This window comes from Pteronotus mesoamericanus, unplaced genomic scaffold (genome assembly GCF_021234165.1).
Source record: "Pteronotus mesoamericanus isolate MK-2021 breed Mesoamerican mustached bat unplaced genomic scaffold, CSHL_Meso_final scaffold_165, whole genome shotgun sequence".
Lineage (NCBI taxonomy): Eukaryota > Metazoa > Chordata > Mammalia > Chiroptera > Mormoopidae > Pteronotus > Pteronotus mesoamericanus.
In genome coordinates, this window is record NW_026555307.1 from 2,634,166 (window position 1) to 2,646,372 (window position 12,207).

General features: G+C 47.3%; 1 protein-coding gene across 1 annotated transcript in view; it reads right to left on the reverse strand.

Annotated features, from left to right (window-relative positions):
- Positions 1 to 1,975: 1,975 nt before the first annotated feature.
- Positions 1,976 to 12,207, reverse strand: part of CA5A (carbonic anhydrase 5A) — a 31,654-nt gene continuing 21,422 nt past the window's right edge. The window contains exons 4-7 of the mRNA XM_054588821.1: positions 11,489 to 11,584; positions 11,271 to 11,333; positions 4,981 to 5,136; positions 1,976 to 2,250 (exon numbers count right to left, since the gene is read on the reverse strand). Of these exons, the coding sequence (XP_054444796.1) occupies positions 2,107 to 2,250; positions 4,981 to 5,136; positions 11,271 to 11,333; positions 11,489 to 11,584 (459 nt within the window). The 3' untranslated portion in view covers positions 1,976 to 2,106. The remainder of the gene's footprint in view (positions 2,251 to 4,980; positions 5,137 to 11,270; positions 11,334 to 11,488; positions 11,585 to 12,207) is intronic.

Sequence of the window (12,207 nt, forward strand, 5' to 3'; positions counted from 1 at the left end):
AAGAAATATTTTGGGATCCAAACCAAATTTAAAAATATCTCCTGCCCTCCTGGACACCATATGTCTCCAGCGATTGAAGCTACCCACCCATCCAGAGCCCTGCACCCAATTGTAACACTCAAGCCTTGACCCATCATTTATGCTCCCCAACTTTTTTATTTTGTGGTGAAACAAAAATGACTCTGGGGACTTTGTAAAATAACATTAAAGCCTGCTGTGCTGCTCTGGACAAAGCACTGTAATACGATGAGTGCTCGTGAGCAACTATACTTTCCCAGGAAAGAATGTGTATAAGGATAGGTAGGACTGCTTTCTCTGCAGTAAGTGCCAGAACACGGAATAGCTCAAGGCCGGACTGTTGGTACCATAAGATGTTCTGTGATTGGGGGAAAAATGTAAATCGCTGCCAAAATAAACCACATTCATAAAATAAGTTCTCTTTGATTTTAGATGTTATTTGTGGACTATGGTGAGTATATTTATTCTTTAATCTCCCCAAAATGAGATGGAGTTTAACACTGAGCCTTGGTAGACAGAATAGCATTTGCTTATTTTTCTGTGCTGTTTTTCATGGTTTATCTGATAGTAAGATAATGTTGGAAGATAACATGATTAGGTTATTTGTAGAGCTGCATCTCTACCAGAGGGGAATATTGTAAATGCTCCAAAAATAAAACTACTATTATCAATTAGGATGTTATTCAGCCTTAAAAAGGAAAAGGAAGGACAATCTACATGCCACAACATGGATGAACCTTGCTGAGTGAAATAAGGCAGTCCCAACAGCACAAATACTGTCTTATTCCATTCATATTGATTCCTAGAACATTCAAAATCATAGAGACAGGAGGTAGAATGGTGGGTGCCAAGGGCTGGGGGGAGGGGAGAATGGAGAGTTTTGGTTCAACGTTACAGAGTTTCAGTTTTACATGGTGAAGAGGGCTGTGGTGATGGACGACGGTCATAATTACACAACACTGTGAATGTATTTAATATCACTGAACTCTACACTTAAAAATCGTTAAGACGATAATTTTTATGTTATGTATATTTTACCAAAATTTTTTAAAAAACACCAAGGAGAAACCATGACCAAAATAAAATGGTGGTTGGTCCGAAGCAACCGCTCTGGAGACGTCTTTGGCTTTGAAGATGGATGCAGGGGCCACCAGCAAAGGAGTGCATAGAAGGCAAGGAAATGGGTTTCTCCGCAGAGCTTCTGGAAGGAACCAGCCCTGCCGACACCTTAAATTTGGACTTCTATCCTCCAGAACCACGAGACGACACATTTCTGTTGTTTTAAGCCCGCAGTTTTTGATTGCCATGGGCTAAATTGTTTCCTCTGCCCCAATTCATTTGTGGAAGCCTTCACCTCTAATATGTCTGTATTTGGAAATGGGACTTTTAGAAGGTAATTAAGGTCGAATGAGGTCATAAGGGTGGTGTCATGATTCAACGGGATTGGTGGCTTTATAAGAAAAGGAAGAGCGAGGGCTTGCTCTCTGGGTGCGTGCTCTGAGGGACGCCCGCGAGGGCACAGGGAGAAGGGGCCACCTGCAAGCCAAGGCGAGGGGTCTCCCCAGAACCCGTCAGTGTGGGCAACTCAACCTTGGACTTCCAGTCTCAGAACTGTGGGAAAATACATTTCTGTTGTTTAACCCTTCAGTTTGGGGTCATTCATTATACAGCCCCAGGACAAAGACACACCCAGACGTTTGGAATTGGGTAAAAGGATATTAGTCTAGACTCTGCTCCCTGGGAACAATGGGGTGGCCATGAGTGTGGAGAGACAGAAGGCACCTTCCTGGAGGGAGTAAAGCATGGAGCTGAGAGAGGGCTGGGCGGGTGGTGTCAGCCCCCTGCAGTCGCTATGCATTGCTGTGAGTCACATGAGATATTTTGTGTCCCTGATATCTATTTCCTGTCATACTTAAGTTTCTTTGAAGTGATTCTTTTCATCGGAACCGAAAAGTACATTGAATAAAACAATGATTTCTGTCTCTCTTTTTAATTTCAGTGATTACATATGGTCAGACTGTGAAACTTGAAAAACACTATACCCTCTTTTTAAAGTCAGTTCTACCCACTGACTTGCACATTATAAATTTAGGATCCGGTGCGCTCTTCCATGGCCTGGAAGGATGAACGGACCTTCCGATTCATCAGGGGTTGAAGTGGGCGGTAATTGTTCACCATCATCTTCTCTTCTTCACCAAGTGCAGTAAACAGGAGCTTGCGAAATGCATCCAGCTGGAATGGAGAGCTACCAGAGTAACCGAGTGCAGGGACAGAGTGAACCAGCTCCCAAGTGTCCCATGTGCCTTGTATAGTCCCCTCCCACACCGAATCAGGATGGCCCTGTGTAGCTCATGCAATATGGCCGAGGTGACTCCTGAGCAATGTTGGGAAAGGCTTTGTAGCTTCCACCATGGTCTCTTGGATCACTTGCTCTGGGGAAGCCAGTCACCATGTTGTGAGGACACTCAGCCCCATGGAGAGGCCCTGGGGAGAGGAATGGAGCTGACAGCCAGCATCGACTTACAGGTTCCTTGCGTGAGCCACTTTGGGAATAAATCCTCCAGCCTCAGGTAAGCTTTCAGAAACTACAGCCATAGCTGACATCTGACTGCAACTCCATGAGAGATTCTAGGCCTGAACCACCCCAAATTCTGACCCATGGCAACTCTGAGAGATAATAACTAATAATTATTTTCTGAAGCTGCTAAGTTTTGGAGCTATTTGTTACACAGCAATGGAGAACTAATACATACAATACAAATGCTAAAGTAACATTTGATTCACTTTTCACTCAAGGAACTAAAAGATTATCTTTTATGCATCATCTCATTTGTTCTCAGAAATACTTATGAGCTCTGTGAGCATAATTCACATGTTTAATTAATAGAGAAGTGACATTTTTATCTTCACAGTGACCACTTAAAGAACAAGTTAGATCTGCATGGTTGATGAAGTGCCCTCTAGAGTTGTGTAGGGCATGGTGCACACAGATCCCAGGCACTGAAGCTCAGTGCTCTTACTTTGCCCATGTTTTTGACTCTTCCCGAAATGCAGTCTTTCTCCTCTCCTCCACTTGGCAATCTCCTTCCCACTGTCCAGGGGGTGCACACACCACCTCCTCAGTTCCCCTGGTCAGGGTAAGGGGCTTCTGCTCTGTATTTTTGCATAATATTCCCTTACCACCCTGCCTGAAAACTATCCACTTACATTTCCACTTCCCACCAGACAGCAGTTCACAGAGACTGACATTGCTGTTTTTGTATCACCCTCTTCCTTCCTACTCCCTCCCACCCCATCCTTCTACAAACCCCATGGAGAATGAGTGCTTATACTTTTTTTGTTGTTGTTGAGCAACAGAGGGGTCTTGATGACTAAGGCCATTCTTCCACCAAGGCCTTCCTGATGTCTGCAACAGTTCTGGTTTGGGGATAGGATGGGGAATCTGCAACCCACATCTCAATGTTCAGCTTCTCAAAGCAAAGGGCATCATTCCACAGCTTTTAAATAAGAGAATATTTTCACAGACTCATGAGGCTGGAAGAACCTCTAAAAGCACGTCTAGCAGTCCCAGAAAGAGTATAGCTCAACCAGAGGTGACAAAAACTTCTGCGAGTGATCAGAAACGCCTGCCCTGGGCAGGGTGGTGGGGCAGTGACACCATGCTTGCTGTGTCATCCCTATGCTGTCTCATGGGACTCATCGGAACCGCCCTAGACAGACGGACTTTCTCCCGATTCTTGAGATTTCCAGAGAAAAAGATACAACTTTAAAAAAAAAGTATCCATAATAATATCTACTTATTTTAGAAAAAAATAAAATGTTTAGATAAGAAAAAGGAAGAAAATAAAAACCACAGCAGGTCTATGACCCTGAGACAATGAGTAGTAACTCTTTGGGGTGTATCTATGTGATAAATCAGGGCGTTGTTCAGTGACTATTCACTCGCCTCCTCTCTGCCCCACTGACTTTGGCCTTGCCACTGTGACTTGCTTTGGCCAACAGGATGTGAACAGGTGTGATGCCAGCAGAAGCCTTAAGTGTGCACATGAGGTTTGGCTTGCCTTTTGCATTTTTGTCATTTACCATGAGAACCAACGCTTGGTAGTCACTGGTCCAAGGGGCATGAGAGACACCGGGTCGGGCCCAACCGCCAACCACCTTCAGTGAGGCCCGGCCACCCGCAGTCTAACACGGAGCCTCCCCAGCCAAACCATGGACCCACAGGCAGAAAAAACAAATGCTTCTTATAAGCTATTGAGTTTTGGGGTGGTTTGTTATGTAGCATTATTGTAGCAATAGCTGACTAATATAACCCTTCTGGAATTTTCTCTTGGCACATATAGTTCTGTAACTTCTTAATGCAGCATGTGAGAAAATGCTCTGCAATCCCAATTTCTTACTGTTCTATCATCCAAATAAATGGAACAAACGAAAACGTTCTCTTCTCTTTCCACCATCCTACTTCTTCAATGGCTTTCCAGTGTCCATCTATGATATCCCGTTCCTGGTTATTTCATTCGCCAACAAATACCTAGTGTGGGCCCGTTATGAACAAGGATCCATGTCCCAATTATAATGTCACTTCTATTTTCTTAAAGTAACTTTATCCTGACATAGACTGAAGAGGAAGCAATGACCAAGCTGAACCATCAGTCATTAGGGATACTTGCCACGCCTGAATGTTAAACCGCTCAAGATTAGATAGTGCTGAAATGTAACTGTTTCCCCCCATATCAGTTCCTTCTTCCTCCCCTTCACAAGAAAGTCACAAGAATTATGATTTTAGGAACCTTTGTTCAATCTCAACGAGTTTGTATTTCAGTTGGAAAATTCTTCTTGTCCAGGAACACCCAAAACACACCAAAGGATAAAACCCACGGTGCTCGTTTACAATACCTTAGCAACACTGCCCAGCAGTTTCTTCAGCACAGTCCTACTACACCTGCTACGGGCACAGCTCACCTGGTTCGCAGCCACTTCAATGGGCTTCTTAAGGATGATCCAGGTGACCGACTCAGTTAGTGGGGGAGTGGTGAGGGAGCCCGGGTAGGTCCAGTAGTCCTGGCAGGCGGGCAGCAGACAGGAGGGCTCGAAGGGACCCACAGCCGCCCGTGCATCCTGAGAGACGGAGACCACAGGCTGCGTCAGTGCTCGGGCGGAGGTACAGGGGCTCAGGAAGGAAGGGAACGGCGCCCCATCTTTGTCTCAGAGATGTGGCCTCCATGTCGCTGGGCGGGAAGTGTGTTCTCTGAGATAAAGGCTGTGAGGCCACAGTTGTCACATTTGGAGTCAAGAACAAGAATGCATGACCCTTGTAGCAGAACACTAATCTCCCCCAATGCTTATATTTTTTCTTCTCAAGTTATTTGTTCTCATATACCAAGGCTGTGAAAATATTACACTTTAAAAAGCTGTGGTAAAATAACATGCATAACATGGAGTCTGCTGTCTCAGTCATCTTCGTGCCCTGTGGCGCTGAGTGCACGCGCACGGTGGTGTGACCATCGCCCCGTCTGTCTGTAGGGCTTTCTGCTCTTCTCAGACTGGAACCTCCACCGTGAAACACTAACTCCCCAGGCCCTGGCACCCACGATCCTACTTTCTTTCTACTTTTTAAAAAGTCCTCACCCAAGGGTATGTTTATTGATTTTAGAGGGAGAGGAAGTCTCGGAGAGAGAGCAAGAGGGACAGAGAAACATTGACCTGTTGCCTCCCGTACGCACCCCAACGGGGGATCAAAGCCTCAATCTGGTCATGGGCCCTGACCAGGGATGAAACCCACAACGTTTCGGTGCACAAAATGAGGCGCCAGCCAGCTGAGCCACCCAGCCAGGGCCCAGCATCCTTTCTGTCTCTATGAATCTGACTCCTCGAGGAACCTTGTATGAGCAGAATTGTGCAGTATTTCTCCCTTTGTGACTGGCTTAGCTCACTCAGCATAATGTCCCCAAGGGTCATCCATGTTGTAGCACATGTCAGAATTGCTTCGCTCTTTAGGGCTGTATAATATACCACATTGTGTTTTTCCATTCATCTGTCAATGGATACTTGGGTTGCTTTCCTCCCTTGGCTACTGTGAGTAATGCTTCCATGAACATGAATATACTAATATTTCTTTAAGACCTAGCTTTGAATTATTTTGCGTGTATTTCCAGAAGTGGAAATGCTAGATCCTATGGGAATTCTATGTTTAGTTTTTTGAGGAACCGCCAGGCTGTTTTCCACAGTTGGTTGCCCTTTTAAGACAGTTGAACTTCTCTTAAAGCAACCGTCCCTGACGCAAGAGCCGTGGTGATGACATCCACTCAGGAGGATGCCCTGCGTTGAGCCTGTTCCCTCACTCTTATGCCAGAATCTTCCTTCTCGCAGGGAACAGGCGGGAACGATGGACCCAGACAGCTGTGCTTGATCCCTGCGTGCCCTGGTTCCTGTACTGCTCCCATGGGCCTCCAGCCAGCACGTCCTGCCGGGAAGCCCTGTGTTCTGAATTTCAGAATTCATGTTTGCTCGCTTTCTGTGCTTCATAAAAGGACAAGGAGCAACCTGCCTTTCTGAGTTCCAAGGGACGCCGACAGGATGCTACCATTCATTCATCCATTCATTCACTCACTCACAGCTATGCGTTTAGCGCCCACAGTGAGCCCGACTCTATCTTAGGTGCTGGGGTACAAAACCACCTGCCCTCATGGCACTCACCTTTTGCCAGGGGAAAGTAAGAGCACACCAAATAATAAGCGCACATCTAGCAGTTTACACAGCGGTCAGCATGATGGAGGAAAATAGAGTAGGGCAGCGTGCATGTGTGGTGGGAGGTTTAAGGGGGGTGGCCCTGAAGGCCTCACTGGGGTGGCATCATCTGAGCAAAGACATGGAGGAGGTGGCAGAAGAGGCCATGCGGGTGCCAGAGTGGACACGGCCAGTGCCAAGGCCCCGAGGGGCTAGAGGAACAGTAAAGAGGCTGGAATGAGTAAGGGAGACACAAAAGCAATAAAAAGAGATGGGGGGGGGGCAGGGGTTCCTGCAGATGGGGGCACCACTGCTTCTGCTGAGGGCTGGGACCGCTGAGGAAACCACCAGCAAAGGCAGGAGCGAGGGGCCACTATGCTGATGCTGCCCGGCACAGTGCCAGGGGTGTGAAGAGAAAGGAGGCCTCCGGGCCCATCTGCCCCCTTGTAAGCCAAAGGCACCTTTTGCTTGGACAGAAAATGATCCCTCGGGCTGAGGGGCCCAGGACAATGGCTCCCACCCCTCTGCGAATTGAAGGAGACTGAAAGGTTAATGTAGGGCCAGGCCTGTAAGCAACACTGCACGCCAGCCTCAGCTCCAGACCCACCCCGGGCCGGGCGCTGCGGGAGCGCGTTCCAGCTCGGAACAGACACCCTCTGCCCCAGGGAGGAAGACCTCCCTGACCACGGAATCCTTCCTTCTGGCCTTCAGAGGCAAAACCAAGGGGCCCAGACTACCTCGCTTGTACATTAATGGCTGGCTTTCATCAGTCAGAAATGGGGAGACGTTAGTGAAGCTGCTGACAAGAGGGAAGTAAATTGGTTCACACTGTGAATGCCAGGTGTCATTCTACTTTGTAATGAATTTCCTCAGAGTGTCTTCCAAACAGCATTATTGCAATTTGATCCACATAGCATAGAATTCACTCCTTTAAAGTGTACAATTCACAGCTTTTAGTATATTGAGAGAGAGATATGTGTGGCCATCACCAAAGTCAATTTTAGAACATTTTCATCATCGCAGAAGAGAACTCCAGACAAAAAAAGAACCCCAGTAAATGCTGTTTGGCCATGATGGCCCCAGACCCCTCCACCCTGCCCCAGTCTGCCACAGGCCTCACTAATCTGCTTTCTAGCCACATGCATTCACCTATTCTGGACATTTCCTATAAGCAGAACCATATACTATGTGGACATTTGTGACTGGCTTCTCTCACTCAGCTTAATACCGGCAAGGTTCATCCATGGTGGTGTGTGTGTTGGTGTTTCATTCCTTTTTATAGCCAGAGGGTATCCCATTGCTTGTTCTACTTAATTCTCGAAGGAAACAGGTCACATGTGCCCATGGGACAAAATGCAAAAAGTACCAGTGGGTGTGTGGTGACAAATATATCCCCTGCTCTTCCCCCTAAGTCCCCAGCCCCAAAGGCTGCCAAACACCTTCTGAGATGATTACCTTGAATTTTCAGAACCGCCCTTTAAGGAGCATTTTTATGTTACCGATGATGAAAGTAAGAGAGACAAAAGTGAGTCTCCCAAATCCACAGCTAGACAGCACCAGGACCCAGGTGCTACGGGAGGTCTGCCGTCTCAAAGCCGGAAGGAGAAGAGAAAGCAAGAAATTGGAAACCTATTTGAAATAATAGTGACAGAAAACTTCCCTAAATTGGTGAAGGAAATACACATACAAGTCCCAAACAAGAGAAACCCAAAGAGGTCCACACCAAGATGCATCATAATTAAAATGCCAAAGGTTAAATACAAAAAGAAAAGCAGTTAGTTACCTACAAGAGAGCTCCCATAAGACTGTGAGCTGACTTCTCAAAAGAAACTTTATAGGCCAGAAGGGACTGGTGAGAAATATTCAAAGTGATAAATGTACAACCAAAATTACTCTATCCAGCAAAGCTATCACTTAGAATTGAAGGACAGATAAACACCTTCCCAGACAAGAAAAAACTAAAGGAGTTCATCTTTACAAAACCAGTATTATATGAAATGTTAAAAGGTCTTCTTGAAGAAGAAGGAGGAGGAGGAGGAGAAAAATATGAACAATAAAATGGCGATAAATACATATGTATCAATAATTGAATCTAAAAAACAAAATAAACAAACAGAACAGAAACACGATGATAGATACAGAGAATGGTTTGACAGTTGCCAGATGGGGGGTGAGGAGGAGAATGGGAGAAGAGGGGAGTGAGGAGATTTAGAAATACAGTTTGGTTGTTACAGAACCGTCATGGGGATGTAAAGTACAGCACGGGGAATGGGGCAGCCAAAGGACAATGGTGTGGCGACTGCCTGAGGGAGTGGGGGGCTGGGTGGAGGGGGGGCAAAGGGGGCAAAATGGGGACAATGAATAGATAACAATAAAATATAGTAATGATTTTTAAAAAGCGGGAACTGGCTCCTCCCTCCCTGCGGGCTGCAGGGTGGACGTAAAAGCAGCGGGTCATGCGGGGCAGCAGCAGGTGGTCCCAGCACTCTGATCGCTGCCAGTTTCTTGGCAATTAAAATTTTGAGAGGACATCTATGTGTTTCTAGTAATGTCCCCAGGAGCTCTATGTCCTGTCCCTAAAGCACATTAGTCCTCAGAATAGCCTGTGATACAGAAAGCTGTTCCCCCGCAGGGCCCCCAAAGCAAGTCAGGGCCCCTTCTCTACTCGTCTGTCAGCCCCGCTGGCTGGAGTGGTGCGGGGCGGGGGTGGGGGGGGAGACATAGGGCGTGGTTTGTACCACCGTCCATCATGAACGCAAGGAGCCCAGCTCCTGGTGCATGAGTGCCCATTCCGTAAGTCTTCGCTGTTCTCTTGTCTACGATGCACATCCCACTGCAAAGAGAGGATGGTGGCTTACAAAGCTCCACACAGTACAACATGGGAGAATAAAAATGGGAGAAAAGGCAAAACCATATGGTTTGGAACAAATCGGTAGCCACCAAGTCTTGGGGGCGGGAGGCTTGACTGTACCAGGGCCATAGGATGGAAGTGCGGGGTGGAGCGCTGTTCTGTGTGGTCCTGGGTGGGGGACCTGTGACTCTGGATCTGTCAAAACCGATAGAACGTACACCACCAAGGTGACTCGTAACAGTGCAAAATTTTAAAAACCGACCCAGAACCCAGGACGGAGCACAGAGTGCGACAAATGATTCTCACCGATTATGCTTCCCAGCCCATGGGGCACAGGCTCCTGCTCGCCAGGGCTGGGCCTTTTACCTCTTAAGATTCTAGCTCATTTTTCAGGCAAAGAAACAGAGGCCCAGAGATGGCCATCAGACCAGAATGGGGCCCAGGCAGTGTCTTCTGTCACCACGCTGACACCATTTCTCCCACGTGGTTGGCCCAGGAGACCCTGAGTTAGTCCCTGTGTGGGACGGTGGCGGGGAATGCTCCAGAGCCTTCCATAGAAGGAAAACACCCTCCTGAGTAAACAGGACCTCACAGCCTGTTCTTTCTTTCCCACCAGGAGATGGAGACCATGCCCTGTAGTGGGTGGATGCTGATGGGGAAAACATCCCAGGTTTACTCTGGCCCAAGACCAGCAAGGAAGAGGATACTCAAAGCACCTTGACCTTGTGGAGTTCCTGAGCTGGCAGACATGGCAGTGGGGTGTGGGAAGGGTGATCTGGTCTCAGTCCCATGAGGCCCACCCAGAGGTCAACATCAAGGGGAACGCACCACACAGATCAAAGGACCCCTGTGAACCAACCAAGGAAGGGCTGACCCCCAGTTTTCCTGTGGAGCCGAGCTCACCATTGTTAAGACAGGTGGGACCCCTAACCGTCCACACGTTCAAGGACCACGGTGACTCTTTCTGTCTCAGAATGCTTTTGTTTGGTACCGAACAAATAAACTGCATTTCTTTGGAATTTCCACTTCTCCATCAAAGTCCTTTCTTAGCTGATGTTGGAGAAAAGCTACATTGTTGTCCTTGACATCTTTCTGAATTGTGCTTAATGCAGCAAGGTGTCCAAGGGGAGCTGGGCCGAGATCCACTCTGCCACGCAAGAGGAGTGGGTTTGCAGGATTTCCTCTCTCTGTGGTCTCCGTGGTCTCAGGGATGGAGTGGCCCTAAGACCACCCCCCAGGAGTGTGCCAGGTGGCACTTGGGTAGGCACTCTAAAATGTTAACAGTTTGGTATCTATTTCAATCAGCTTTAAAAAAAACATTTGCCCTAATGGATGTCATTGCTTGGGATAGGACCAGTGGAGGGGGACATGGCAAAAATCTTCAAGATGCTGCCTAAATGACTGAATGTTTGGAAACTCAGATCGAGTCCAGCATCCCAGTTATACTGAGAAGAGAGGGGCCCCGGGAAGAGCAGGGACACAATGACATCAGCGAGTGAGCCAGCTAGTGACACAACCGGAGTTAGCCCCAGTGCGTCCCATTCCCAGAGTGGGACTCAGACCCTCTCCGCAACACTCTTTCCACCAAGCTGTTTTTTTTTCCTCTTGCAAATGAGTCAATATTTGAAACAGTTTTGCTTTTCCAATTATGGTCATTTTGATACATGTAGCTTACCTTATGTTTTATCTCCGGCAAGACTTCCACCAACTTCTGCAGCGCCTTGTGATGGGCCCCCAGCTGCACAGCACAGACATACGGAATGTTCACTCAAAAAGGTAGAGGACAGGGAGCCGGGCACACCTCATTCCATGCAGGCAGCGATTAAAAACCCGTTCTCCGTTACTGCGCACTGCTGTTTTCATTAGGAGAGCTACGCCCTAGTAAGAGATTACCTTTAAAAATACGCCTATCACAGCCAAGCCATTCTCTCCCATCACAGCTTCTTTGTAGTTTTGGTATTTCACAGAATTCCAGTGAACTAAATGCAGCTGAAACACAGGAGAAAGAGAATTTACACCTATCACAATGCAGTAAGAAGTAAACCGGTCGCTGCCCCTTCTGCGTGGCAGACCCACATGGCCATTTAATGGTTTTAATGAATTCAGTCGGAGCAGCGTGCTTTTAAGGGGTACAGTGCCATCAGCATGCCTGGAGCCCCCAAATGGCTGACAAAACCACAGAGAGTAAGTGCCTCAGTGTTTTTGTTGGGAGAGAAAGAGGCTCGTTTTAACTTTATAAAATAAAAATGGGTGGTTGGATTTTTTGCTATTTTTTGTATGTCTCACATATCCTTGAGCGGAGTTTACCAGATCAAATAGAGCACTCCCAGTTAAATCTGAATTTCAGATAAACAACAAATGGTTTTTAATGCCCCAAATATTGCATTTTTTTCTCCCTTTGTCACCCTCCTTTAAACTTCCTCTGTGTCCTTATTTCACAACCCTCCTTCCATTTTCCCAAGTCCGAATTTGGCATTAGGACTGACCAGATGACAAGGATTTAAATCGGGGCAGGGGACTGGCTTGGGAAACAGGCTCTCCTGGGAGTTGGCGAGCAGGAGGCGGAGCCAGGACCCCTGGGCCTGGCGCAGGATCGCTGTGATGTGAACGAG